This window comes from Dromaius novaehollandiae, chromosome Z, assembly GCF_036370855.1.
Source record: "Dromaius novaehollandiae isolate bDroNov1 chromosome Z, bDroNov1.hap1, whole genome shotgun sequence".
NCBI lineage: Eukaryota > Metazoa > Chordata > Aves > Casuariiformes > Dromaiidae > Dromaius > Dromaius novaehollandiae.
Genome location: NC_088132.1, coordinates 73,293,179 through 73,320,378, shown reverse-complemented (window position 1 = coordinate 73,320,378; position 27,200 = coordinate 73,293,179). Strand labels below are relative to the sequence as shown.

The 27,200-nt window shown below is 55.3% G+C and overlaps 1 protein-coding gene across 1 annotated transcript; it reads right to left on the bottom strand.

The window, feature by feature from the left end:
• Positions 1-7,070: 7,070 nt before the first annotated feature.
• On the bottom strand, positions 7,071-15,988 carry LOC135325089 (uncharacterized). Its single transcript, XM_064502566.1, has 5 exons — positions 15,877-15,988; positions 10,461-10,703; positions 8,484-8,774; positions 8,039-8,136; positions 7,071-7,337 (listed from the first exon to the last, which is right to left on the bottom strand). Exons 1-5 carry the CDS (start codon positions 15,986-15,988, stop codon positions 7,071-7,073), a joined length of 1,011 nt encoding a protein of 336 aa, XP_064358636.1.
• Between the last annotated feature and the right edge of the window lie 11,212 nt (positions 15,989-27,200).

Below are 27,200 nucleotides of genomic sequence, written 5' to 3'. Positions count from 1 at the left end.
GAAGACAAATGAACTGCAAAGACGAGCTCAAGGCAGGAAATGGTCCTTGGCCCTTCTGAAAAACACATTCAAACCACACCAAGCCACTTTACAGAATCACAGATAGGTTGAGGTTGGAAGGGACCTTTAGAGATCATCTAATCCAAGCCCTCTGCTCAGACAGGGTCACCTGGAGCAGGTTGTCCAGGACCCTGTCCAGACAGCTTTTTAATATCGCCAAGGTTGGAGATTGCATAACCTCTCTGGGCAACCCATTCCAGTGACCAATCAGCCTCACAGGAAAGAAGTTTTTCCTTATGTTCAGATGGAACTGCCTGTGTTTCAGTTTGTGCTTGTTGCCTCCTGACGTGCCACTGGCCACTACTGGAAAGAGTCTGGCCCCATCCTCTTTACACCCTCCCTTCAGATACTTATACACATTGATAAAATCCCTTCCTAAGTCTTCTCTTGTCCAGGCTGAACAGTCTCAGCTCCCTCAGCCTTTCCTCACATGAGAGATGCTCCAGCACCTTAATCCCCTTAGTAGCCCTTCACTGGACTCGCTCCAGTAGCTCCATGTCTCTCTTGTACTGCAGAACCCAGAAGTGGACACGGTACTCCAGACATGGCCTCACCAGAGTCGATCACATCCCTTGATCTGCTGGCAATGCTGTTCCTAATGCAACCCATGATACCATTGGCCTTCTTGGCCACCAGGGCACATTGCTGGCTCATGGTCAACTTGCTGTCCACCAGGATCCCCCCTCTCTGCAAAGCTGCTTTCCAGTAGGTCAGCCCCCAATCTGTACTGGTGCATGGGGTTATTCCTCCCGGGGTGCAGGACTCGGCACTTCACTTTATTGAACTTCATGAGGTTCCTCTCTGCCCATCTCCCCAGCCTGTCAAGGTCCCTCTGAATGGCAGCACAGCCCTCTGGTGTCTCAGCCACTCCTCCCAGTTTTGTATCATCAGCAGACTTGCTCAGGGTGCACTCTGTCCCTTCATCCATGTCACTGATGAATAAGTTGAATAATGTTGGACCCAGTATTGATCCCTGGGGGACACCGCTAGCTGCAGGCCTCCAACTAGACTTTCTGCCACTGATCACAACCCTCTGAGCTCTGCCATTCAGTCAGTTCTCTGTCCACGTCACTGTCCACTCATCTAGCCTATACTTCATCAGCCTTACCTATGACAATGTCTGAGAGAGTGCAACGTGTGAAGTCAGGATAGAGAACATCCACTGCTCTCCCTTCATGTACCCAGCTAGTCATTCCACCATAGAAGGCTATCAGATTTGTTAACCTGAGGTCCAGCAGAGCATCTCTCCTTGTTGCCTCCCCTGTCACCTGTATCTGGAAGTTGTCATCAATGCTCTCCAGGAACCTCCTGGATTGCCTGTGCCCTGCTCTGTTGCCCCTCCAGAAGATATTGGCATGGTTAAAGTCTCCCAGGAGGACCAGGGCCTGCAAACATGAGGTCACTTCCAGCTCTCTGCAGAAGCCCTCGTCTACTTCTTCTTCCTAATCAGGTGGCCGCAGCACACACCCGCGACAGTATCACCCATGCTAGTCTGTCCCTTAATCCTGACCCATAAGCTCTCTGTCAGCCCATCACCCACCCCCACGCACAGCTCCATCCACTCCAGCTGTTCTCTCATGTAAAGGGCAACTCCTCCTTGCCTTCCTGGCCTGCGCTTCCTACAGAGCCTGAAACCATCCATTGCAGCATTCCAGTCCTGAGAGCTATCCCACCATGCCTCCGTGACCTCAGTGAGATCATAGCCCTGCAACTGCACAGAGATCTCTAATTCCTCCTGTTTATTCTCCATGCTACATGCATTTGTGCTCTTTCTTTCCCACAGCTCCATCCCCTGCTGCCTCCTTCCCCTTGGCCTGGGAACACTCTTCTCTGGCCCCAGATGAACTCATCATCCAACCTTCTAGTGCCTGCTAGGCACCTGAAGTAACCCTCACAGCTACCAAACCACCCCCCTCTCCCCTTCCCCTTGCTTCTTGAGAGCCACTACTTTTCTCTGCCACCAACACCTCCCACGGCCTCATGTGGCAGACAAGATCTTTGGACGTGGTAGGGATTTCTCTGGGTGCTCCCAGGTTTGGGCCAGAACCCCAGTGCTGCCTCGCTCGTGCTGCTCAAGTGTCCCACCCTTGAATACCAGAGTCACCATGCTCTGCTCATTGCCACTTTCCAGCTCACTCACTGTCGCTTGGTCTCACACTTCCATGAGTCCCAGCTCCTAGTGCTCTTGCAGCTCTAAGCAACATACACTCTGCCCTGGCCCCAGCTGGCTGTTCTTCACAGGCTGCCAGAGATGAGCCATATCCACTGCAAAAACCACAAACACAAGGCACTAATCAGGAAAGCTATACAGCTACAGACATTCCCACCTCTACTCTGTCCAGATGAGGCTGAGGCAGGGTCTCCCTGGTGGCTCATGAGCCCCCTTCCTTCTCCCCTGACAGGGCCAGATGCCCAGGGAATGATCTGCCTCCCCACAGATGGTCCTTGGGCTAACTTTGAGGAAGAGCTGCCGGGCTTTGAGGTTGGCTCTGAAACCCGCAACATGTTGCAAGCTGTAGGTTGTGCTCTTTCTTGTGCAAAATTATTACGTGAAGATGCTGTGCTGAAATCTCCAGGGCTTCCTGACTGCAGCGTGCCGAAGTCACCTTGCTGCCTGCCAATCCTTTACCAATCAGGGATGTCCCTATTGCTGCAAGTCTTCTCTTTTAAATGCCAGTGTCCCCAAACCCTCGCAGCAGAAAGACTGAATCTTCCCCACAAAACTGCTTTTTTCTTCCCTTTGCTATGCTTTATTCTCAGACCCCTGCAACTAGAGAACATTTCAGAACAAAAAAGAGTCACTTACCTGTAGAGATTGCAGTTACTGTGGAAGGTAAAGGACAGCGGTAGAATTTAACAGGAGAAGAATAACCAGTGAGAGACCACACACACGTCTGTGTAATTGCATGCAAGAGGTGCATGCACAGAAATCAAACAGCCATGGGATCTGGCTCTGGAAGCAGGAACCTCCATTTGCCTCAGAGCTGCCTCCTTCCCTCCTTGGAGGGCATGGAGGCATCACGTGCAAGGTCCCAGGCTTTTGAGATCGCCTGGGTCGCCTGTTCCAGCCCAGCCTGATCCGCAGCTGGCTCAGGCTGCTGTCACTTAATCCTGCTCAGAGGAATCCCAGACCTTTCTCAAACCTCCCCTGGTCAGTTGTCTGCCAGTGGCAGGCTGTTCCTGAGCCTCCCTGCTCTCCTCTTTGGAAACATTTTCCTACCACCCCCAGAAAAGTTATTCCAACCCGACTGTCCTCTGTTCTCAACGCAGGTCAGCCTCGCATGTGCAGAGAGGCCATGTCCATCAGCTCCCAAAACTGTGACCCCAGAATCGATTTGACAGTGCAGTGCAGAAGCAGCTGCAGACAGCATCTGGTACAGGACTGGTGCACGAGGGCACCAAAATCCTGGGGGATACACTGATATTTGCTAACACAAAAGTTGAGTCATACGGATCAAACGCGAAAGAAAGCAGCAGAACAGGAGTGAAAGGAGTAGCCTTCAGAGATTGCTACGGAGCACTGTTTGAGGGGTTTCAGACAGACAACCAGCCAGCCAGAAGACAAAACAAATTGCAGCCATACAGAGAAGGTGAAGAACAGGACGGGAGCCACAAAATACCCAGAAAAAGAAAACAGAGGCAGTAAAAGGTCAGATATTAGTCTAAAAGCTCACCAAGAGAGAGATGATACTGATGCACCTGCACACACCACCGGGGAAGGGCGCAGGGAGAGGGAAGAGGGAGATCAGACTTGGGGCAGCAGAGGAGCTAAGAAAAGCCAGGTCCCCCAGCTCTGCCCACAGCACAGGCACAGGCCACCGACCTGCCCAGGATGTGTGTGGGGAAGCACTATCCATCCCCGATTCCCACCACATACCCCATACAAACACACGTGAGAGCTGCTTAGCAGAGCTGTAGGGGATCAGGCATGCTGCCAGACTCAGGTCCAGGCCGGGGGGTCATGGCTGCCCTGCTTCTGGCCTCCCCTCCCCAAGAAGCAATTAGCTCAGCTTCCCACAGGAGATGTGACCCACTGAGGGGCCCAGGCAGGAGCTGTAGTAGGGCAGGCAGCCCCCTCCAAACCACAAGCCTTTATTGATTGTAAGGACACAGCAGGCAGAGCCACAAGGGCAGCACAGTGAGGCCAAACTCAAGCAAAGCTGTGGGTTTGGCTGGACAGCAGCATATGGGGCAGGGAGAGGGGCTGGGAGCCCTGCCCAGCTGGAGGCAGCAGCATAAGCCAACCCTCAGTTTTCCCATTATCCCAACCCTGTTCATTCCCCCCTCATCAATCACCAGCAGCCACGCTGGGCTCAGCTTCTTCCTTCCCTCTCTGCCCCACATCCATCCAGAGCAGCTCCACTGAAGCAGGCAGGTTACAGCAACAAGAACCCATGGGAAGCAGCTGCTTTGGTCCCAAAGGCCAGTTGTGGGCACAAGGGTCGGGGTTAGATGGCTTAATCACAGCAGTGAAGGATTTTTAGCACATGTCTGTGCTGATACAAGCAGTTCGTCCCAGGCCTTGGGCTGTTCTTGCTCTGCGAGAGAGCATGCTGGAGCTTGGTAAGAGCTCTAAAGAAGCCACTCTGTGCCCTGAAAGAAACAGCTCAGGCCTCTCCTGGATGAGGCTCCCAGTGATGATCGCAGTCACTGGAGGGCATGGGGAGATGGCTGCTGTCAGCACCGAGCTCATCTTTTCTGATCTTTCACTGCTCTTCCTGTCTTCTGTGGTCCAGGGCAGAGACGGGAGTGACAGTTCTTCAGCCTGGCCACCTTTACCTGTGGAGACCAACAGCACCAGGGCAGAGGCTGCCAGGTGCCCTTGGCACACGACAGCAGCCAGTCCCTGGGGCCTGTCCCTCCTGCAATCCCTCCCAGCAGAGCTTTCCCTACCACATGGGTGGGTGAGCCCCCCGCACCCTGCCCACAGCCTTGGGTCCCCCCAAAGGGCAAGAGGCAAGTCTCCCCTTTGGGCACTCCTCTTTGCTTGTCCCCGCCACTGTGCAGGGCTGTGGAGACGTGCCTGGAGCCTCGCTCAGCTCCCAGCAGGCACAGTCATCTTGACTGTCCAGGGGACCAGAGAGATGGAGCAAACATGGGGCATGTCAAGGCAGGATCCCTCTCCACCTTCTCCTGGAGGTGTGTGGGGACACAGGCAGGGCACTCTGGGTCCTACCTGCAACATCATCTGCCAGAGGATGGCCCTTGATCACACAGTAAGAGTCCAAGTTTTCACAGGACTGGAGCTCTGTTGGAGGGGACATAAACAGCTTGAGGGATGGGAGGAGAAGGAACAGGGCAGACCCAGGCAGGGAGCAGCCCTGGCAGCTGACACAGCTCCTGGCACAGGCACCTGCAGGGCAGCAGGGCTGCGCAGAGGCACTGCTTCCCCAGGACAGGACAAACATGGCCAGGAGCTCTCCCTGGCACTACTGAGGAACCCAGCAAGGAGATGGTGGAAGAGGCCTCCTGGACAGGAGTTCTTTGCTGGGAGGGGAAAGTCACTGAGCAGATATGTGGCATGCTGCTCTGGTAGGTCAGCCAGTACCAGCTGGGCTCCTTGCAGCTACCCTGGGGTGGGAGAGGATGGGCGGATGTTTCTGCCAAGGGTCAGGCCCTCCTGGAGGAGACCTGCTGCCCACCTCAGCCCTGCAGACATCTCTGTGATGGTGGCCCCAGGCTCCTACCTGTGTAATGCTCCTCCTCAGCTTTGTTCGGCAAGGCCTTCTTTTTCCTGGGAAGACAAAGGGCAATTCTGAGAGGGGCAAGGCTGACATGGCCCAGGGCCCTGCCGACTCCAGCAGCAGAGGGATGGAGGGCTTCGCACCCCTCTGCTCTTGGCCTCCCACGAGCTGGCAGAAGAGTGGCCCACCAGCACCTCGAGGGATGGCAGCAGTGGCAGGAAGAGCCACAGGGAACGGGGTCTCTCAGTGCCTCTGGCCCCTGCCCCAGCCCCAAGGAAGACACTCATGAGCCCCAGGCAGCAGCCCTACAGACAAGCCAGGGTAGGACTAGCTGGTTGCATCCATGCCACCCAGAGGGTGGAAGCAGCAGAGGAGAGGACCCTCTCCAGCCCCAGCTGCCCCCCAGCACACAAAGGCCTGCGACAGAGCAGTGATCCAGGCCCCCAGCCACTCACCTGGACAGCACAAACCACAGGATCCCTGCAGACAGGAAGACCAACACTGAGAGCGCAGCAACCACTGTGACCGCAGTCCAGGGCCATGGGGCCGGGGCTTGCCCTGCAACTAACACAGAGCCAGGAGCAGGTGTCACAGCCTGGGGCATGGGTCCATGAAGGCCCTCACCCTTGGCATTAGGTGTGAGCACGTGTGTGCACACGTGTCTGGGCTCTGCCATCCTGGCTGCTGCAAGGGACAGGCAGTGAGGCAGAGCCATGCCCTGCCTTCAGGTCTTCTAGGCAAGGCAGAGCAAAGGAGCCTCCAGAGCAGGAGGACTTGACCCGCCTCCCATAGAAGAGCGCAGGGGCTGGAAGCCCTTTCAACCCAGGATCCAGCCAGGGCACACAGCCCTTCTGGCTCAGCAGCCTTAGCACCGTCTAGCCCCAAGCCACCAGCATACGTTGATGCAGGGACTAGTGTTTTCTATGGTGGGATTGTGTTATTCAGGGGCCATAAGGTAAGAAACACCATTCATTCCTGTGGGAGCTACATGCTGGACCTAGGAAAAAGCCTTGTAGGCATGACTTCCCAGCTCTGAGGCTGTAGCTCCCGGCTCATATGAAAGGATGCTAAACTGTCCCTTCTGTCTGTCTGCTGTGGCCTGGGATTCCCAGACACTTCCCATATGCTCTCAGTTGTTGCCTGGATTAGGTGGAGGAGTTGGGCCAGCTCTGCTGTCACAAACAGGAGATGATGCAATGCACTGGCTCTGGGGGCCAGGATATGCTTTCAATGGAAGCAGGACTGTAGCCCTTGGTTGAGTAGGGCCCTTGTGTACCCACACTCTTTCTCTCCATATTGTTGGGCACAGAGTTAGCTTGTAGAGAGCTATGGAAGATGCTCCAGCCTCAGCATTCGCACTGTGGCCACTTGAGGGAGACCCAGTGCAGAGAGACGGTTACCTGAGATGTACGTTAGGAATTCCAGGGTTGATGCATCTCCAGCACCAGCTGCTGTCAGGCCCTGGATTGTCACCACGTATTTGCTGCCAGGTCTCTGACGAGGTGGCATGTATTGAGTGACAGATGCATTCACTATCAGCTGCTTGAATTCAAGGAAACTGCCATCATGTGCTCTCCTGGCGGTGATGTTCAGCTAGAGGAAGGACAGAGAGCTGGTGGGGAGCAGCACTGACCTCTCACTCCGGGGAAGGGCAGCTCTGTGGAGCAGGGTTGCTACTGCTGGTCAGCGACAAGAGGGAACCTGTCCCCATCGCAAGAGGGCAGAGTGGGGAACATCATCAGCACAAGGGATTGTGCTGCCTCTGTCTGTGTTGGCAGCTCTCCAAGGGCACCTGAAGGGGCACAGATCTGCAGAGAGTTCCTGGCACCAGCTCCTCTGCATGGAGCTGTTGGGCAGTCATCTGCAGGTGGCGAGATTCCCTGAGAGCACCCTACTCTCCCATCAGGGTCCAAAATCTTCCCAATCTACAGTTGAAAACTGATGTATGTGCTTCTGCTGCTGTGGGAGAGCTGAGAAAGAACAAAGCATCCAAGAGAGTCTTTCCTGCATGAAGCAAGAGCAGGGAGAATGTGAGGCATTGGCCTGCAGTACTGGGGGTGGGGGTGAGTGGGCTTTACACTATATGGAGCCAGAAAGGACGAAGGCTGCAGGAGCAGCCTCCTGCCCCAGAGAGCCAGGGCTTGACATTGCAGAATGGCCAGCAGGATAGAGCTGAGCAGATCCAACGGATGTGGGCTTACACTGCTCCCCAGTGTGTTTGTCCAAGGTAGCCCAGGTGGGACATACCTGGTAACGTGAGGGAGTTCCCCCTTGAGTATGAAGTACCCTCATACCTGGTATCCAAGGACCTCCCCTTTGCAGGAGGGCAGAGCGTTCCACATGAGGAACCCCGTGCTGGGATCCAGAGACAATTTCCCCAGTTTGTCCGGCACTGGAAACACAGGAGGACAGAGTCACGCACTGGACCGGGCAATGTGTCTGAGGTCAGAGCAGGATGCAGGCAGCTCCTGGCCCAGGGGACAGGCTGCAAACTGACCCCCCAAGTAGGCTTTACAACCCCAAGAGGGTACTGTGGCATCAGGAACAGCAGTGGTGTGGTGGAGAGGATGACAGTGAGGAGGGCATGTGCTCTGTTCTAGGGCCATGCACAGCTCCTGCCCCAAATCTCCACAGGCTCTGAGTGCCTCTCATCCAAGGACCATCACTGCAGAGGGCAGATGCTCGGGCTGAGCTGCAGAGGGAAGAGCATGTTTACACTACATTTACACAGGCACATACCTGTTTCCTCTGTCTTGACCAGCCGTGTGTACAGGACCGTGCTGGGGGGCAAGGAGATGGTGACACTGTAGACAGTGAAGGGCTGCAGAGGGGGGCAGGTAAATGTTCCCTTCTGGCCCTGTAGCATCTCCTCTCCCGTGACCTCCTTGGCCTCACAGGGAGGGGAGGAAGGCCAGGCCAAACGGCACATGGCCCGCATGTGCTGGCAGGCGTCAGGGAACCTGCAGGTCCAGTTCAGTTTGATGCTGGTGGCAGAAACCTCCAGAGTCCCAGGGACAACCTGGAGAAGTTCTGTGAAGGAAACATTGCAAGCACATCATTTCCTTCCCTTCCCCTCCTGCCTCTGCAAGGATGCTGCAGTCAGAGAGCCCTGCTGCCCACCCAGCAGGGAGGAAGAGGAAGCATGAGGCTGACTGACATGCAGTCCCTTCATGTCTCTGAGTTGGGGAGCAGGAGCAGTTTGGGATCACGGTGTGCTAAGAAGCCAGGCATGACTTTCTGGCTGATTCCTGCTGCTTGAGGGGCCTGTCCCCACTCATTCAAACTTCAGGTTCAAAGCCATTGCATGATCTGACAGGACATGGCTATGAGGAGATACAGCTGCTGATGTAGACATGGGGCCCACCACTGCCCAGGCTTTGCCACAGCCTACCAAATCACGGCTCTAGCCTCAGCTGGAGCTCCCACCATGGCTTTTGCTTTCCTTTCTATCATGTTCCCTCTGGAGCTGTGAGCTAGCGACAGTCAACCTGTTGATGCCTCTTCCAATGCTGCTGTTGGCACCACCCTACCATCATTTCTTGGCTCCAGCTCTCAGGGGTGGAGGGCAGAGGAAATCAAAGGCCAGCATGTCCCAGCTGGGCACCGTCACAGCTCACAAGCAGCAACAAAGGGAGCCCTTCTCACCTCACACCTGTGGAGCTGGGAGGTTGGAGTGATCCTTCAGAGGCAGGGTAGAGCACAAGGGGCCACACTTCCTCCTGGGCTTGTGGGCACTGCTCCTACAGCTGCCGAACCTCCGGGCACTGGCCCCTGGGAAAAATTATGGCCTTCCCATGCTGACTCTCACCTGGACACGCTGCCAGGCTCTGCCCCAGCACAGCACCATCCTGCAGGCAGGCTTTACGCTGGTGAGGTGAGTGAAAGCCCAGGCACCAGAGCAAGTGGGAGCTGGGTGGGGCACTGGCTCCTGCTGCCAGCACAGGCACTCTGCTGGAACAGCTCCGGTTCTCCCTGCAGCGAATGCCCAGGCATGGGCTACTCCCTGGGCACAGGGCCCTACTGCTGTAGGCCACAGACCACGCTGCTCTCCCTGCCCGGGAAGGACAAGAGTGCGAGAGTAACCGAAGGAGCTGCTCCCTCACTTACCCACACAGGTCATATTCCCCTCAATACGGTGCAGGTTGCCTGTGCCATTCCTCATGTGCCAGGCAGGAGGAACTGGGTATTCCCAGCTTGGATTTAGCTTGACACAAGTGATCTCCATGGGGGGAGGCCCGTGCCCCTCAGGGCAGCTCATCACCACCACTTCGTTGTGCTGGTAGAACAACTTGTTTGGAGAGAACAGGAGCCTGGGGTCCCACTGGGGCTTCTGGCATTCCTCTGCACCGACAAGATGTGTAGGCATTAGCAGGGCAGAAGGCTGGCCTAGCCGGGAATGCCAAGGGAAGGAGGGGGCGACACCCTTCCCTGGCACAGTATGAGGAGGGAGAGGGAGGGAGCTCTGGACACAATGTGGGGGAGGAGCCCTCCCACACCAGATCCCCAGGCAGGAGCTGAGGCAGAGAAGGGGCCTGCACTGCTCCCCTCTGGCCTCCCAGGAAAGGCCAGAGGGAGCTGGCAGCATGTGGGTCTCTGGGCACCAGGGAGGGAACCGTGCAATGCACAAAGCTTGCCCAGAGAAGCTCAGAGAGGGAGGAAGGGGGCACGAGTTGAGCACAGGGCTGCAGAGGAGGCACCTCCTGATGACCCACTTACCGATGCACACCACGGGCCCGTGAATGCGGATCCAGCCACCAGTGCCAGTTCTCCCCCACCACACATCTCGGTTAATGGATTCAGGATAACTCATGGACTGGACAGTCTCTGAACATTTGACTTGGGAGAAGGATGGATGGAGACCCTCAGGGCAGCTCAGCATGACTTCTTCATTCTTTTTGTAGGTTGCCTGGTTTGGTGCCAGCTGGAGTCTTCGATCCCACCAGGGTCTTTGGCATGTTTCTGGCAGAGGCAAAAGAGGATGTGGGCTGGTCAGGGTAGTGGGGAGATGATGGGGGTATCAGGAGTCACCGGTGATGGAGTCCAGCTCCCAAAAGGAGAGGGGAAAGTGACACACCCCTTGGTCCCGACATGACCACTCAGCCCAGCCTGGTGGGAAATGGCTCTCCTCGTGCACGTGAAGTGGGACTGACCACTTCTCTGCTCTGCCCTTGTGTCCGTGGACACTCTTAGCCCTCTACCACATCCTGCAGCAGGGAGTTTCCTGGCACAATCACTTCCTGCGGGAGGAGGCTCCTGGTGTGATGGGAGAGGTCTCTGCTCCTCCACATTCCTGCTCCCTCAATGCCACAGTGAGAAAGCAACTCAAGACCCACTGGGGCCTTTGGCATCTTTCTGCAGGAGCAACAGAAGGGAGAAGCGGGCAAATGGCAGTCAGAGTGGGGAGCTGACCAGGTGCAGCACGGTAGATGACGGGAGTGTCAGCAACGGATTCCAGCCCCTAAAGGGAGAAGGGAAGCCGACACGTGCATCCAGCCTCACCTTCTGCACTCAAAGAGCAACTGATCCCTGCTTCCCTGCTCTGCACTCACAGCCATGGACACGCCTTACCCTCTCTGCATCCCACACCAAAGAGTTTTCTGGGGCCATTTGCACCGTGTAAGGACACACCTCCTTTGACTCCTTTGGTCCTGCCACCTTCCCCACTCCTTAGTACCTTGCTAGGAAGAAGACCCTGAAGCAGCAGCCCAACCCGCCCCAGGCTCTAGCACACCCCCTCCACAGCCTTGCCCAGCTGAAGAGCCCTGTTGTCTTTCGCACTCCTTGCACAGAGGCTGACCCCACCTTGGTGCATCCTCCTGCCCTTGCCCTGCCTGCCCCAAGATGCAGGGAGCAGGCCCGGGGAGCCACGGGCTCATGTAACATGTGGGGTGGCTCCCCATCCCACCTCCCCTGTGCTCTGGACTGCCACGCACAGCCGTCCCCACACGTGGTCGAGCTCTGCCGTGCCAGGGCAGCTCCACACCCACCAGCGCCTGAGGGAGGCCATCGCTCTCCTGCCCCAGGAGTCATCCCTCTGCTACACGGGCAGGCAGGCAACACGGGAGCAGGCAGACCTGCACCTTCCGGGGTGGCACCAGGAGGTGCACTGGGGAACAGGGCACCTCAGCCAGCACCTCAGTGAGAGCCTCCAATCTTGCCCCAAGCCCTGGTGCTACATCTGCGGGGGCCCACGCTTGGCCTCCCCAGGAACGACCACGGGTGATGCCAGCTTGCCCGCCTGTGGGGAAGTCATCTCCTGTACCCTGGCGGCCTCTTCCACCAGCATGCACAGGAAACACAGCAGCAAGGGGGGACTGTGGCATGCCTGGAACTCAGCCAGGCAGCATCATGACTGGCCACCATGGGTCAAGGCTGAGAGGGGACTTGGAAGAGCTGCTGCTGCTGCATCACTTACTGGTACACACCACGGTCCTCCCAGTGTGGATCCAGCCGCCTGTGCTGTTCCTCCCCCACCAAGCATCTTTATATATTGGCTTTCCAGCACTCAGTCGCACAAATTCCCTTGTACATTTGACCTGGGTGAAGGATGGCTCCAGGTCTCCAGGGCAGGTCAGCATCACTTCTTCATTCAGTTCATAATGGCTTTTCTTTGGAGAAAACCAGAGGCGTTCATCCCACTGGGGTTTGGGGCACTTTCCTGCAAGAGAGAAAGCATCAGCCCCTTTATTGGGCCTGGGGGATGCTCAGTGTGGGGAAGGGAGGACAGCTCAGTGGCAGCTCTTCATTCAGCCCATAAAATCTCTGCTCCAGGGCAAAGTGGAGCCTTGGGTCTCCCTGGGGCTGCTGGCATCTCGCTGCATAGAGAAGAGGTGGGAGCCAGTGGGCCAGGAAGGGGCTTGCTGTGGGTCTACAGCTCCTATGAAATGGGCAACAGCTGACAGACTGGTTGATGCCTGTGGGCCATGACCAGGGAGAGGCCAGTAAGCGTGTCATCATGGTGGGAGTGTGTCCCCACCACCTCCTTAGGTGAACACATGGACAAAGCCTTGCTTAGAGCAACTTGAGGAAGTCTCCAGATAAGCAGACATGGAAGGCTTCAACCTGCCCAAGATCTGCTGGGAGAGCAACACTGTGGGGGGGCAGCAATCCCAGAGATTTCTGCAGGGACTTGGGGATAACCTCTTAGCACAGCCACTGCATGGGCCAGCCAGGGCAGAGGCCTTCTGGAACATGCTATTCATGATGCAGAAAGAGCTGGCTGGGGATGTGATAATCCTCAGTGGCAGCCTTGGCTGCAGCGACCAGGAAAGAGGGTTGTCTGAGAGCCCAAAGGCTGCAAGGAGGGCACATAGCAGAGCACACAGCCCAGCCCTCAGGAGAGCAGACGTCTTCTTACTCTGGGCCTGGTCGGGGGTTCCCACGGGAGGCAAAGGAGGTCAGGAAAGCTGGCAGGTCTGTCAGGACAGCCGCCCCCAAACACAAGATCGGTCCATCCCCATACTCAGGGAAACGAGCAGACGTAACAGGGGACCGGCTTGGCTGAGCAGGGGGCTGAGCTGCAGCACAAGAAGGTAGTATATGGGAGGTGGAAGGAGTTTTCTGGGACAGCCAGCACAGAGGGTCTGGTGCCAGCCCAGCACCCTGGGACACGGTGACGTGGGGCTGTGCTTACCCTCGCAGGTGGCGGTCTCGTTCCACGAGCTCTGGCTCCTGTTGGAAATGCATCTGACCACAGGGACTGATGGCTGGTAGCCCCCAGCACAACTCAGCTGCACCAAGTCATTCAAGGCATAGCTGGTCTTGTTGGGGGTAAACTGCAGCTTGGGGTCCCAGCTGGAGGGGGCTTTGCAACTTCCTGTGTGCAAAGGAAATGAGGGAGAGGCCTGGGGTTCACCAGGCTCTGGCAGCATCTGTGGGGTGATGGGAGCTCATCCAGAGGGGTGCCAGGCCCCTCACTTCAGAGGGGTTGCAGGGATGAGCTCCTACCAGGATCAGGCCCCTGGACTGACCCCCAGTGCTTTTACCCCAGTCATGGCAGGGGCAGCACAGGACGGTTCCTGCAGGCGCGCCTGCCCACCCTGCACTGTCACATGCCTCTGCGTGGACACTTCTTCCCCCTCAACCGGATGACTCCTAGCACCCTCAGACCACAGACTTCACTGTGACAGCCAAAAGCCTTGACAGACGATCAGCCCTTGACTCAGTGTGTGTTTAGTTAGATATCTCCAGTATGAACATTTCCTCTCTCCCATGATTAAAGGGGAGGGGAGGCAGGGAGCCTTCCCTACAGTAGAGGGTGGGCTACCTCCCCACGGCCAACCATTTGACCAGGGATATCAGCCACCATGGAGTAAGTCCCTCTGCAAGCAAAACGAAACACACTTCAAGAAGCAGACTTTCACACATGGTGAGGACTCATTTCCTGTTGCTAATTGTCAGGAAAGAGGTTGAGAAGGCTGCCTGTCCCTGTGATAAAGTATGATATGAAAGGCTCTGCAGAAACACCCTTAGACACAAGGAGGACAGGGTTTGCAGTGAGAGCACAGCCTGGCTCAGTCATGAGGCTGATGATGACCTGAAATACAATAGTACACAGTAAAAAATAGTCTGAGCTACAAAGGAAGTAGAAAACAACAGGAGGAGCCTGTAGGGAAGCAGCTGGGAAGGCCAAGGGACAAGAGGGGACAAAGTAAGCGAGAGCAACGGGAGCATGAAATTGTCTTATGTAGAGCTCACTGAGGAGAGGAAGGTCAGCAACACTAGGCCATAGGCACTGTCAGCAAGTAACGTCACCAAAGCAGAGCTTTTCATGCTTTTGTTGTTTAGATCTGGTCCAGAAAACGCATGTGGATCATTTGGCTTTTCATAGCTATCATGAAACAGCAAGAACACAGGATTTGCAGAGAAAGTGGGAAATGCATACATCTATGGTAGACATGTGGAAGGTGGATTAATTCCCTGATGATACTTGAAGAGCACAAACTGCAGCAAAAGCCCTTTTGTAGGCTTGGCCTGGCACCAGGGCTTTCCTCTTCATGTAAATGAAGGCAAGCTCTGCCTTTGCCTAGAGCTCTCCTAGGCTACCCATAATCCACAAACTCTTCTGGCCCCCTTCTGTGCTGCAGGCGCCAGCTGCACAGTACAGAGGGCAACAGGGAGAACCACAATTCGGTGCTCCACACCTCCTCTACTGCTGCAGAGCCAAGAAACCTCCCCCAGTGATTCAGAGCCAATGCCACTACCAAACACATCACAGTCTCCTCCATTCCCCAGGCATCAGAAGGAGAGAGCTGTGAGTACTGAAAGGGCTCATGAGGGATGAGATGTGGGGAATGGGAGCAAGTGGCAGGAATTGCTGGTGAGACCTGGAAAATCAACTTCACACTGCCCTTTTTACAGATAGCTGTGAGCTGCCTGTTCCCAGAAGGGCAGCATCCCTCCAGCCACTAGAGATGGCTAACATGACTCATGTGCCATAGGATGACTTTCCAAGCCACTTCTGCTCACATTTCCCCCTAGAGACAATGACTCACCCCCTTGGCACCCCAGCTGCTGGTGCTGAGAGAAACTGTTACTTCTCTGCCACTTGAGGACCTCGAAAGGTACTGGCTGGCCCAGGGCACAGCACAGGGGAAAGCACACAGTCTCCATTGGAAGAATGAGGCAGAGCCCTGGGATGTGCCCCTGACCCTCCCAGCACTGGTGGGGAGCAGAATAAGACTATTAAAGAACAATCCCACCAAACCATAGTTCCCACCACTGGAACTAGGCATCCCCACTGACATAGTGGCTCAGCTTACAGCTCCTGAGGTCTTTGCTGAGGACTAGCACCCATCACCCCTGTAATGGGGACTTTGCTCCAATGGCCCCAGGAAGGCCACACACTCCTACTCCTGGGAAAACCAGCCGCTCCTCAGAGGCATATTATGGCCCCAACACTCTCAGAGGCTTTCCCAGTACCCTAAGGCTTGCTGCCCTCCACCTGCAAACACAGCTTCACCCCACTACTATCTGACTGATGCCCAACTGTCTTGGGACTTACGTGGGCACCAGTTTCAGCCCTCCCCAGCACAGCTGCTGTGGGCCAAATAGTGTAAAGTTGCATAGCAGACTTGTAGGGAGGGAAGCAGCAAAACCTTCTCTTGCAGAGAGAGGAGAAACCATCTCTTACCTACTTCCTTAGCTGCTCCCTGAGTTTTTCGACCAGGATCCTTCTGTCCCTGTGCAGGCAGCAGAGGTGCAAGGACCAGGAGAAAGGCCAGAGCCAGCCCTCGCAGGGCCATGCTAGTATGCAGCCCCAGGGTAGGACTGAGGTCTCCGTCCCACTCGCTGCCCCTCAGGAAAGGTATCTGGGTAACCGAGTACAACCAAGGTGCAGACACAGAAATGAAACAGCCTTGTAGGGAAACTGCATGTGGTGGAAGAAGCTTCCTCTTTGGTCAGAAAGCCTCCCATTGGCATCAAAGCAACTTTCTTTCCTTGCCTGTGTGCATAGAGGCATCGTGTTCAAAGTACAGGGCTTGTTTGATCTCCCTGGTCACCCAGTCCAGCCTTTTCCCAAGCTATCTCAGGCAGCCATCATATAATCCTGGTCCCACAAAAATCTCCAAAACCTTCTCAAACCTACTACACTCATCTCTCCCTAGAAATCAAGTTGTGGATGTCAAGGGCCAGGGGAGGGGGGATCCTCTTTCACCTGCCTGTGACCCACCCTCAGGGAATATATCACATCTGTGAATGAGCCCCCCAGATATCCCATAAGACCTTGCTGTGGTAAGGAGGGAAATTGCTGCTAGCCATTCAGCATACACAGTGAAATTACATGGGAAGCATAACTTGAAATTCAACAGTGGAAAGAGTTCTTATACACTGCTTCATGCCTGATGCAAAGCCGGTCATCCCATCTGTATTAGTGTCTCACGAGAATTAGCATCTCACAGCACAACTGCTCAGGCTCATGGACCTCACACAGGCCATTTACAGAACGTAATAGTTTCTAGCCAAGGTCCCCAGTTTCTTCACTGAAATGACATGGCTGAAACCAGCCAATGCCCCTGTATCACACTCTACTCCCCCATTCCTCCCAGTTCCTCTCAATACTTTATGTAAAGACATTCAACAGACAGCAATACCTTCTGACTTGTGTTTGACCTAGACTTCACTGCTTCTTGGTAGAGCTGGTAACAAGACACTGCAGGTGAAAATGTATGCACTTTTTTTTTTTTTAGCTAAGTCAGCTGATCTTATACTGTATCACCTGTGCCCCCAAATCTCCCTACTTGTTACCTTAAACCACCACAGCTGCAGGAATCCTCCTGTTGAGCCCCACCTGCAGCAAATCTGACCTTTCCTGTCTCCTTCCAGGCCTGAAAAAGCTCTTGAATGAGCCAGATGTGGTTTGTTTGCCCTCTCCTCCAAACCTTCCCTGCCATCCAGCTGTGATGGTGCTCTCCATCATCCAGCTGGGGCTTCAGCGCTGGTCCTTTCCAAGGAACCACCATCCTCAGCACCACAGGACATCTTGGTGCATCTGCCCACACTGCCTCAGCACAGCAGAGACCTTGAGGGGTTTCTGGAAGCTGGGTCTTTCCTATTATCCGCTCAGAAACATCAGTACATCAAGTCCAGCCTTCTCCCATACAGTGTTTGTGAGATGAATGGGGTAAAGCCTCCTAGCAAACTTGCAGAGAGAGGAGCAGCAAAACAAAATCAGGCCCTCTCTGTTTTGTTGGATGGTCCCTGGCCTTTGAGATTGTGCATGCAGCCAGAAGAGGTGCAAGGACCAGGAGTATGGCCACAGTGAGAACTTACTGGGTAACGGCATCATAAAATCCCAGAGTAAAATGTAGACCCACTCACTGCTTCTTTTTGCTGCAAGAAAGAAGCAAAATCAGTGAAGGAAAATGACCAAACTTAGGAAATGCATTTGATGCAAGAGGCTTCCTCTTGCAGTTGAGATCCATATTCCTTTTCTTTTTCCCTGTCCTTAAATGCATTGGGGCCTAGAAATCTGTGTTTGGCCTCCTCCTTCACAGAAATTTACCATTTTTAAAGATTCATTCTCTTAGCATATAACATGCACTAGCACAGTGCTGAGGATGTACTGAAAGCCACACTGCTCATTCATATGCCTAGCTCCTTCACAGTCTACTGTTAGAGCTGCTAGTTAATTGATGGTGACTTATTTCAATGGGATCCACGTAGCAGAGTTCAAATAGGATGAGGTTTCCAAGGGCTGCCAGGTCACAGAGCAACTCAAGAATCCAAACTCTGCAGGGCATGATTTAGGGGAGCTGATGAGCTCTAGTTCCATGAGACCACTTGCTGGGCTTCCAAGAGCATGTCAGGTGAGGGCTGTGGTCACTCCACATATGCTGCTTTAGTCCTTGCAGCAAGACTGACTCCCATAAAGTCATCCCAAAACAATGTTTCAGATACCTTCTAATATGGATTTCCTGCTACACATACAGAGGATATGTACATTTTTGCTAGCCACCCACATACTTTCCTCTCAAAAGGGTTGATGTTGATTTGATCATCATAAACATAATTGGAGGGCTGTTTCCTGAAGGTCCAATTCGATCACCAGTGAACTAATGGGACTCAGACCTTTGGATGGAAGACAGAATAAGAAGACAAACCTACCTGCAATATAGCATCAATTCTACTCTTGATAGGGAAGGATTTTCAGGCCTGAAAACCATTCCCAAACCCACAAGGAAAGGAGAAGTAGCTGTGGCTTTTGAGGACTTTGGACTTTGTGGAGAGTGCTTCTTACATGTCCACCACGTTCCCCTACAGAAAACTTGATTACTGTATCCTTCCTCACAAATATCAGACATATTTGGGGCCCATCCTCTACCCTGCCCTGAAGGGAGCCCAGCATGAGACTTGTCTGGAGATCATCAAGCACCTCTACGGGGGTGGGGATGAGTCAAGCCAGGACAGGACAGGTGGCTGGCCCATGGGTTGAGGCTGGTATCAGCAGGGCCCATGGCTGGGCAGGGGCAGGCTTGCGGCAATGCTCGAGACCGGTACCATTACAGCGTCACTGGGGCAGGGACCGATGGCTCTTCTGGCAGGGCACCAGCTTGAAAATACCTGCAGGATCTCAGACAGAGCTCAGCTCTGAGCCCTGCCATGAGGCCTTCCTCACCCCAAATCAGCACACGATACCCAGCCTTTGGCCATGCTGTCTCATTGGGCCCTTTAGCTGCCTCATCCTCTGAGATCTAGCCCTGCCCCAGGGTCTGCAATGGTCCTGCCTCCCGCAATGCCTGTCAGCCCTGTGCCTTACCCCAAGCAGCGGTCCTACATTGTCATGCTCCTCTAGCCAGGCAGTGCTTGCAGAGAGCCCAGTTCAGCCCCACGGGCTGCTACACTGTGCCACCCTGTGCTCCGGAAAGCCAAAGCAGGGGAGCAGTCACGGTTTCTTTCAGGTGTCCAGAGCTGTGAACTTAGGAGCCTTCCAGGCCCTTCCCAGATGATAAAACCCAGGCATCCTGGTCCCTCCAGCAGGTCTCCCCCGGAGCTGGGGGAAGAACCCCAAATCTATAGGCAGAAGGAGGTTAAGTGGAGCCCCAATAAGTTTGGGGTGCAGAGGGATCCCTCCAGAGTGACAGCTTGGTCATGATGGGCTATCGCAGTCTGTCCTGGGCCCAGAAAACAATCTAGGAGGTCTGCAGGAAGCTGTGCTGGCCTGGGAGAGGGACAGCACTAGGGCATCTTTGTTGTCACCCAGCCAGCAGAGCAGCCCGGGCAGGGACTCCCTCTTGTGGCACTAGCTGCTCGTGGCTGTCATCTCTGGCTTGCTGGCAAGGTGGCTTACAAAGCCACCAGCTCTGTCCTTGTCCTGGGCTCTCACAGATCAGATGGGTGGGCTGAGAGCGGAGGTGTGACAGGGGGACACCTAGCAGGGTGCATGGGTCCCAGTAGGGTTCTCCTGGGTGCAGAGCAGACATGCGGCAGGCCCCAGGGACTGGGTAACCACCCTGCCTTCCCCTCTGCTCTGCCTTGGGCTGCTACAAGCTCCTTCCAGAGGAGGGAGCAGGACCTGCTGTCTGTCCTATGTCATGAGCATCTCCCCACCTTCCTGAGTCCATATATGCTTGCCTCCCCCCACCATGTCCCTCTCCCCAGGTGCATGGACCCAATGCAAGCAAGCAACTCTGCCTTGGCACTGCAGCCTTGGCACATTGTCCTTTGCAGTGCCAGCCAGCCCACAGCCCCCAACCCGCGTGGCTCATGCCAGTCTGGCCTTGTGCTGCAGCCTACTTCTCCCCTGAATACAATCTCACTCCCCTGTGTGACCCTTCGATCTCATGCTGCAACACCCTCCCATCTGCTGACCACCCAGAAAAATATTTTTAGCACACAAAATTGAACATAAGCAGTTTGCAGCTGCAAGCAGGGTGGAGTAAGCCCGGAGGAACGTGGAATGCTGCGTTTGGTCTGGTTTGATAAAGGTGTGTTCAGAAATGGGTTTTCCAGCTCTGACCTCTGAGCAATTCCACATCTGATCCAGCTGTTCCTGTCCCCAGAGCCATCTTCTGCACATTCCATCCTGGTTCTCAGACAGGGAGCCTCGCTAAGCCCAGGAGGCAGGAACTGAGAGATTTGAAGCAATGTCTCAGAACAGACTAGCTCATCGTGACCTCTCCCTGCACAGCCTCACAGTCCTGGACAGGACATGCTAGCTTGGCTCCTCTGCCTGACAGCAGGGCTGGGACAACCGCTCATGGTGCTGGCGAGGGTCTCCCCCCAGGAACACACTAGAGGACAACGGCCTCTGTCTTTGGATGAGGCTGCCCAGGCTCTTGGGATGAGCAGAGTGAGGCTCACAGACTACCCTCTGCCAAAGGCTAGATCTGCTCCAGACTCCTGCCCTAGAGGCTGCCCTTTCCACCCACACATTTCACACCACAGCACCCTGTCTGCCCTGTGGCAGGGGTGGCATGTTGTGGCTGCAGTCTTTCTCACTGCCTGAGTGGAGCAGCTCGCTGTCTCCTAAGCAAATCCTTCACCGTGCACCTCCTTCACTGCGCTGGCCTCTATATTACTTCCCCCCAAATGCTCCACCCAACCCTATAGGCTGGCCCCAAACATCACAGCTCTTTTTCATAGGCTCTCACTAACAGCTGATGGAGTGCATGGGTTTGGTGGAGTCCTGAGTCTCTTCATACGTGGGTCTTAAATAAAGGTCTTGGTATTTCCCCTTTTCTCTTCTCAGCTTCTACAGCTTCCAGAGGAAAGCAAGTCCTGAGAAACCGCCTATGCCACCCAGGGTAACTGGGAACAGAGAAGTGCCCAAAATATCCTGAGTCCGGAAGGAACCAGACTGAACAGGGAAGAAAAAGCCAAGCAGCTGTTTCCCCAGTGAACTGGAGCCAGTGGCCTAGAGAGGGAATGTGGCACAGCTAGTGGTGCAAAGCTGTTCCTCTGAGGGCTGCACATCCCCATCATCTCTGTCTGGCATCACAGTGATAAGGCCTTGGAGGTGGTGGTCACTTCACATTGCCCCCAGTGGGACCCAGAGCTGGCAGAGCTCCTGCTTGACCCGTCCTGGGAAGGCTCTCAGCATCCTGGCCATGGAGCTGCCATCAGCAAAGCACTGGGCCTCATCAAAGCCAAGGTCTGGGTGGTAACACAGACATTAATTACCTTCACCTTCAGGAATGCTCCCAGGCCTCCTGGTGCATCCCACAGCCCCAAAGGCCCTGCACTTCGTCATACGGGATGGCATTTGAGGGCATGAGGGCAGGCAGCAGCTGCCTGGTTTGCAAGATTGTTTGACAGGGGACAGCCAGGACTTGCTTCCTACAGCAAAGGCCAAAGGCACTGCTTGCAGAGATTTCCCGTGGGGGATTGGTCCTCTGCTTACCCCTTTTCCTCAACGCATGGCTCTGCAGAACATGCTGGGAGCACACTGGTTTCCCCCAACCTTCAGGATGTTCGAACTCTTGGCATAGGTTTGTCTTAGTGAGACCTTAGTCCCCACAAAGGCTGAGCAGGTGGAGGAAAAGGAGAGGGGAGGACATCACATCCTGGGTGAGATAATGTGAGTGGTGAGGATGGCATGGTGCCCAGAGCACAGGGAGCAGCTGGCCTTTGTTGTACAAATACATGCATAAAATCATTTCCATTTCCAGCCCAGATTCAAGCCAAGGGGAAGGTCCTGAGCAGATCTAGGGCAGGGCCATGGCTGATCTGGGAGCAAAAGAAAGGTCCCATCTCATGCAACAGCTCCCACAGAGGATCTATCCCCTTTGGTCCAATTCCCACTCTGCCAGCAGAAATCCTGCAGAGCCCAGGGCCTGATTTGTCTGCCATGAGACGAGCTGGCTGGAGAGGCAGGTTCCCAAGTGGGAGGTGGTGGGGAGGGAGGGTGGATGCTGCTTTGCCCGGAGTCATGGGGGAAAGTTAAGTCTCCAACTGGGATAGGAGGAGGATGTCAGGGCTTCCCCAGGGAGCTTGGTGAGGTGGTGCCTGTGCTGGCTTTTCTTCATGAGAGCCCAGGCTACAGGGTATCCACATGGATGCTCCTGAATGTCCCATAAACAAGGACTCCAGATGTGTCATGGTGTGGCTTGCATCTCAGGTGCTGGACTGGTGGTGACACTCTTGGCTCACCCTCAGCCTGCAGCACTGGGTCTATTCCTGGCTGCAACTACCCGAGGAGACAAGTTTGTCCAGAGCTGGCGCAATCCAGGCACTGCACAACGAGGGCGCAGCAGGGTGGGGTGGCCAGCCACCTGTGACACAGGTGGACAGAAACTAGGCCACGGCAATCGCAGTCATTAATATGTTACAATAGCATATATAGGTGCTGCCTGAGAACAGCGCTCCAGTGTGCAGGGTGCTGCACAAGCCCAGCAAGACCTAGACCCTGCCTCATTCATCGCAGCTCCATGTTTTGCTGAGGCCTGCAGAGACCCCAATTTTAGGTGGCACTGCCTCCAGTTGCTCTGGTTGAAGTATCACTTGCTTCTGCTGCTGGCCTGGGATCCTTGACCTCACCTCACATGTGCCCCAGTAACACAGCAGAGGCGGAGCCACTTTCCCTCCTGATTTTTCACCCATTGTGGGGTAGAGGGCTGCTGCATGTGGAGAGCCCTTTTTCCTTGCCCTGTTGTGTTGTAGTGGTGGCCCCAGAAACACACCGCTTTTCCTTTCCCTCACACCATGTCTCTTCGTGGCAGACCCTGGCACACCTTCCCAGGTCTGTGCTGGACCCATCCATGTACTCAAGGGTGTGGGAAGTTTTTTCAGCCCAGGTCTTCTGAAGTGTGCTGATTCACCTCCGTGGAGTTTGGGGTGCCTTGTCTCATGGGAGAGGGCAGGAGATGAGAAATGCTGCCAGCGCTGCACATGGAGCTTGATGAGATTTTCAGCAGCCAAGAGAAGCAATAAAGAGCTGTGACTGAATTGGCTGCAAGCAGCGGCACAACAGAGGCTTCCACGCTGAACGCAATGCAGCCACCTTCCCTCCTGACGCTGGGCTGTGCTCCAGCCTGTGCTGCCCCAGCCTGCCCTTCCTGGCCAGGGATCTGGACAGGTCATGGAGAAAAGGGAAGGGGGTAGAAAGTGCCCCCCAGTCACAGGGTTGTCCTGGTCTTGCTGGTGCAGAGCTGATGCTCTGCTTTCTGGCCTCTCCAACACCCCATGCACATGGACAGAGCACCTTGCCCACTTGGCCCTGGCTCTGGCAACCTATAGGAGAAAGGCTCCTGTGACCGCACAAATCCCAGCACCCTCACCCTGCTCCTCTGCACCCCAGCATGCAGCTGGGGAGAAGCTGAATGGGAAGGCGGCAGTCGCATGAGGCCAAGCACGTGGCTGAACTCTCCTCTCTCCCCAAAGATGGCAGTGTCCATGCTTCCTATGGGGACTTATCCTGGCCCATGACTTTCCCTAAAAAGAGCCCTGTCCTATTTGGCACAGTCCAAAACTATGCCAGAGAGTATGCTGGCAGCTAAACGGTGTAGCTGTTGACAGGACCGTGCTCAGGCCTGTGCCTGGTTAGGTGAGTTACTCAGAGAGGTGTAGCCTGAGTGACTGCTGGCTTGGTAGTGGGGGAGCCTCTTGCAGCACCTAGCCCTTGCTCAGGCATCTGGGAAAATAAGCAGGGCTGCATGGACTCATGTCTCTCATTCATGTAGCTGTGGCCAGGATGGGGTGCACCCTTCCTGACCAGTCTTTGCTCAGAGCCCGCAGGCAAAGTTTCCCAGCCTGATGCATTGCTTTCTTCCAGGGAGGTGTCCTTTTCTCCGATCTAGGATGAGTAAGGAAGCCAGATCAAGGCTGAGGATGTTGGCTGTTAATGTAGGGTCTCTGGGGTGGGCTGTGCATGCTGGTTTGTTACTGTAGGGTCCCTGGCAGTCACTGTGCTGAGCTATGAACACTCTCACTGGCCTTTCCCTGTACATCACTGTGAGGCTTTGGAGTTCCTCCCTGAAGGAATGGCAAGTCATGCAGATCAAAGCACAGCGATGAACCACAGGTGAAAGCTGTTTCTCAACACCATTGGCCAAGTCCTGCTGAGCACACAAGGCCTCGCTGCCTGCCCTGCTCTCCTGCAGCTGGCAGTGTGTGGGTCACAGGGCTGCTCCCCAGCTCACCAAAGCCTGCCCTGTGCAGGCCTCTGATGTGGTCCTCTTCTGCTCACCGCCGCAGCCAGACCAGCTTCTTGGCATCTCTGTTCCTGGCTTACGTCTGGCAGAACCACAAGCAATTCAGGGATGCTGCACTGTGGCTGGGGAGTATTACTAATAGGCTGGAAAGGGGAAGCGAATGGAGCAAGACTGGCACAGCCTCCCAGGATGAGTGTGGAGCTGCTGAGAGCCCGGCTGCCCAGGTCCAGGTCAGGAGGGCAAGGAAGAGCTCTGTTACCAGCTGGGCAGCCTTGGAGGAGGATGGGAGCATGGCACATACTGGGAGATAAACAAGACAAGCTGGATCAGGACCAGGGTGGGAGATGCTGCAGACTACAGAATTAAAGATTTCCCCTACCTGGTTGGCATGAGGCCATGTTTCTGGCCTGGGCAGCTGGTGACCAGTGACGCTCTGCACAGCGCTGGTTCACTGCAAGTACTTAGACGTGCTCACATGGCTGTGTGCTGTGTCACCATGGTCACAGATGGTGCAGGCATGACCAGGGCTGCCTAACCCTTTTTTTTCAGTGTTTTTTCAATGTTTTCAGTGTTTTCAAATGCACAGCCCCCAGGGCTTCCAGCAGGCACCTGCTCAGCTGGGCTCAAGCATCGGCTGCTCATTTCTCAGCCGTCTCATTGTGCTTCCTGGCAGGGGCACTGGGGCATGTCTGGGGACAGGCAAAGCAGGGAGCCGAAATCACTAACCACTTGCAAGACATGGGGGTAGGATGCAGGTGTTGCCTCTGCAGATGTCAGTGTGCCGGCACCCAAGTGTGAGAAGCATCAACAGCAGATAATAGGAGTCAGCGAGCAAACGCTGCCTTGCCGGGTATTGGGCCGACTTTGCTCATAGAAAATGAGTGACAAAACAAATATTTGCAGCCCTCCCACTGTGGATGGTCCCCCATTGGCCTTGCAGCTGGAGTGCTAGGGAGGGAACAGAGAGGCAGCAGCGTGCCTGCACAGCAGGGACCATACCAACCCCTGCTCGCAGCTGCATGTGGGCTGCTGCAGCTTGCAGCCCTGGTGCAGGGTGCAGAGCATGCACCTCCCTGCACTTGCTGAAGTAGGCAGCGCAGGTCATGCTGGGAAATGTAGTCCTGCTGCTTCACCTGCACTGTGTGCTGTTGGGCAGAGCCGGGCTGCACCTGAACCACTGAGGTTGGGACCTTCTCTCACCTACTCCGGGATGCTTGCACTGCCCAGACCTTCTAACAGGTTGCAACAGACCCTACTGTGCCCTCCTTTCCCATTTCCCACACAGCCCTTTCCCAACAATATGGGACAAGAGAGGGAGATGTTTGTCTGTCCCTCTCATAAGCAGGGGGCTGGGGAACATGCAGGACAGGGGCAGGTCCTGAGATCTTCTGGGTGGGGTCCTCCTTTGACAGCCTCATCTCTTTTGCCACATTGCCACACACACAATTGCACCAGCCGTTGATTTTCTTGTGTTTGCTGAGGAAGAGCCTCAGGTACGGCTGGGCTCCCTGCACATGAATGCAGAGGAGCGGGCGGTTCCAGATCTGGGTCCTGTACACCAGGTGCGGAATGCTTTTGGCTCAGGCTGGGTTGTCACTGGTCTGGCCCCAAGGACCCAGTGCAGCAGGTGCTGGTGTGGAGTAGAGATGGGGTGCAGTGAGCACCAGGCTCTTTGCATGGACCCCCCCACACCCCGCACCCCTTGCTGCCCGGCACGCAGCCTTGCCACACCACAGCAATGGAGTGCCCTGCTCTTGACAAGACATCCCTGCATCTCTCCGAGCACTGATCTCCCTGGGCTGTTTAACGCTCTTGCCCCTGCTGCCCCACAACAGCCTCACAGCTGGGTGATGCACCAGCCCCGCCATGCATGCAGGCAGAACGGAGGTGTTGTTTGTTCAGCACGGAGCCTCCTCCTCACGAGAGGGGGATGGTGCGAAGCCCAGACAGAGAAGGGCAAAGAGGACACAGCTCCCCTCCTCTCCCCCTGTGGCTCCACAGGAGCAAAGCACAGCCAGGGAGACCTGCTTCCTCCTTTCCCTCTCCAGGGCTCGAGGAGCTCAGTTCGTGGTTTGCTGCAGGCTCAGCCTTGCTTTGCACCCAGCTGCTCAGACCATACCTGCCTGCACCATGGGAGGGCTTTGTGGCAGTGGGGACCTTCAGCCATGTCTCAGCCCAACACTGCTGTGTCAGGCAGGAACAGAATAACAGAGGCAGAAATAGCACAGTAGAGTTACTGGTGCTGATGAGGGAAGGGACTGTAAATCCTGCAGCAGCAATTTCCACAGTCGGGGTTGTCTCCAGGGCTTTAATTTATCCGTTACAGCTTAATTGGATGTAAACCCAGTCACTTGTAAGCAGCAGGAGCCCTAAACAGGCAGTGCCTCTGAGCTCCTCTCTGCAAGATGCCTCTGCGAGAGGACTCTGTATCTCTGCTGAGTTGCCTTGTCCCTTGCAGGGCCACTGCTCATGTGCAATCGAGGGAGAAGGAGAAGGTGCATGCAAAGACCATGGTGCCAAGCCTTCTAGGGCAGCGTTGTCCTGCCTGGGTGGACAGATGGGAGTGCTTATCCCCGGACTGTGGCAATGTTTGCTTGCATCCCTGCCCCTGTGTTGCCTTGGCCCTGACTGAGCTGCCTTTGCTCCTCTGTACTGCTCCTTACGCCACAGAGGAGCTGGAGGTCACCAGGCTCTGGGTACAGCCGGATGCTCAGGCCTCTCCAGCACCAGGGCTGAGCCAGGGCAGGAAGGGAAGGAGCTGGCTGCCTTTAGAGCAGATGCAGCTGGCTCTTGTGCTGGAAGGGCAGAGCTTGCAGCACACCATACCTCCCCCGTCCCCTCACGCAAAGACTGGTCTCTTCTCTCT

Bases quoted from the DNA above. Each gene is read 5' to 3' on its own strand.
- LOC135325089 (XM_064502566.1), bottom strand. From the start codon at position 15,988: ATGGCCCTGCGAGGGCTGGCTCTGGCCTTTCTCCTGGTCCTTGCACCT. The intron at 10,704-15,876 runs GTAAGAGATGGT...TGCCTCTGCCAG, and splicing joins GGGAGCAGCTAAGGAAGTAG to AAACATGCCAAAGACCCTGG. The intron at 7,338-8,038 runs GTATGAGGGTAC...TCCTTCCTCTAG, and splicing joins GGGAGGTCCTTGGATACCAG to CTGAACATCACCGCCAGGAG.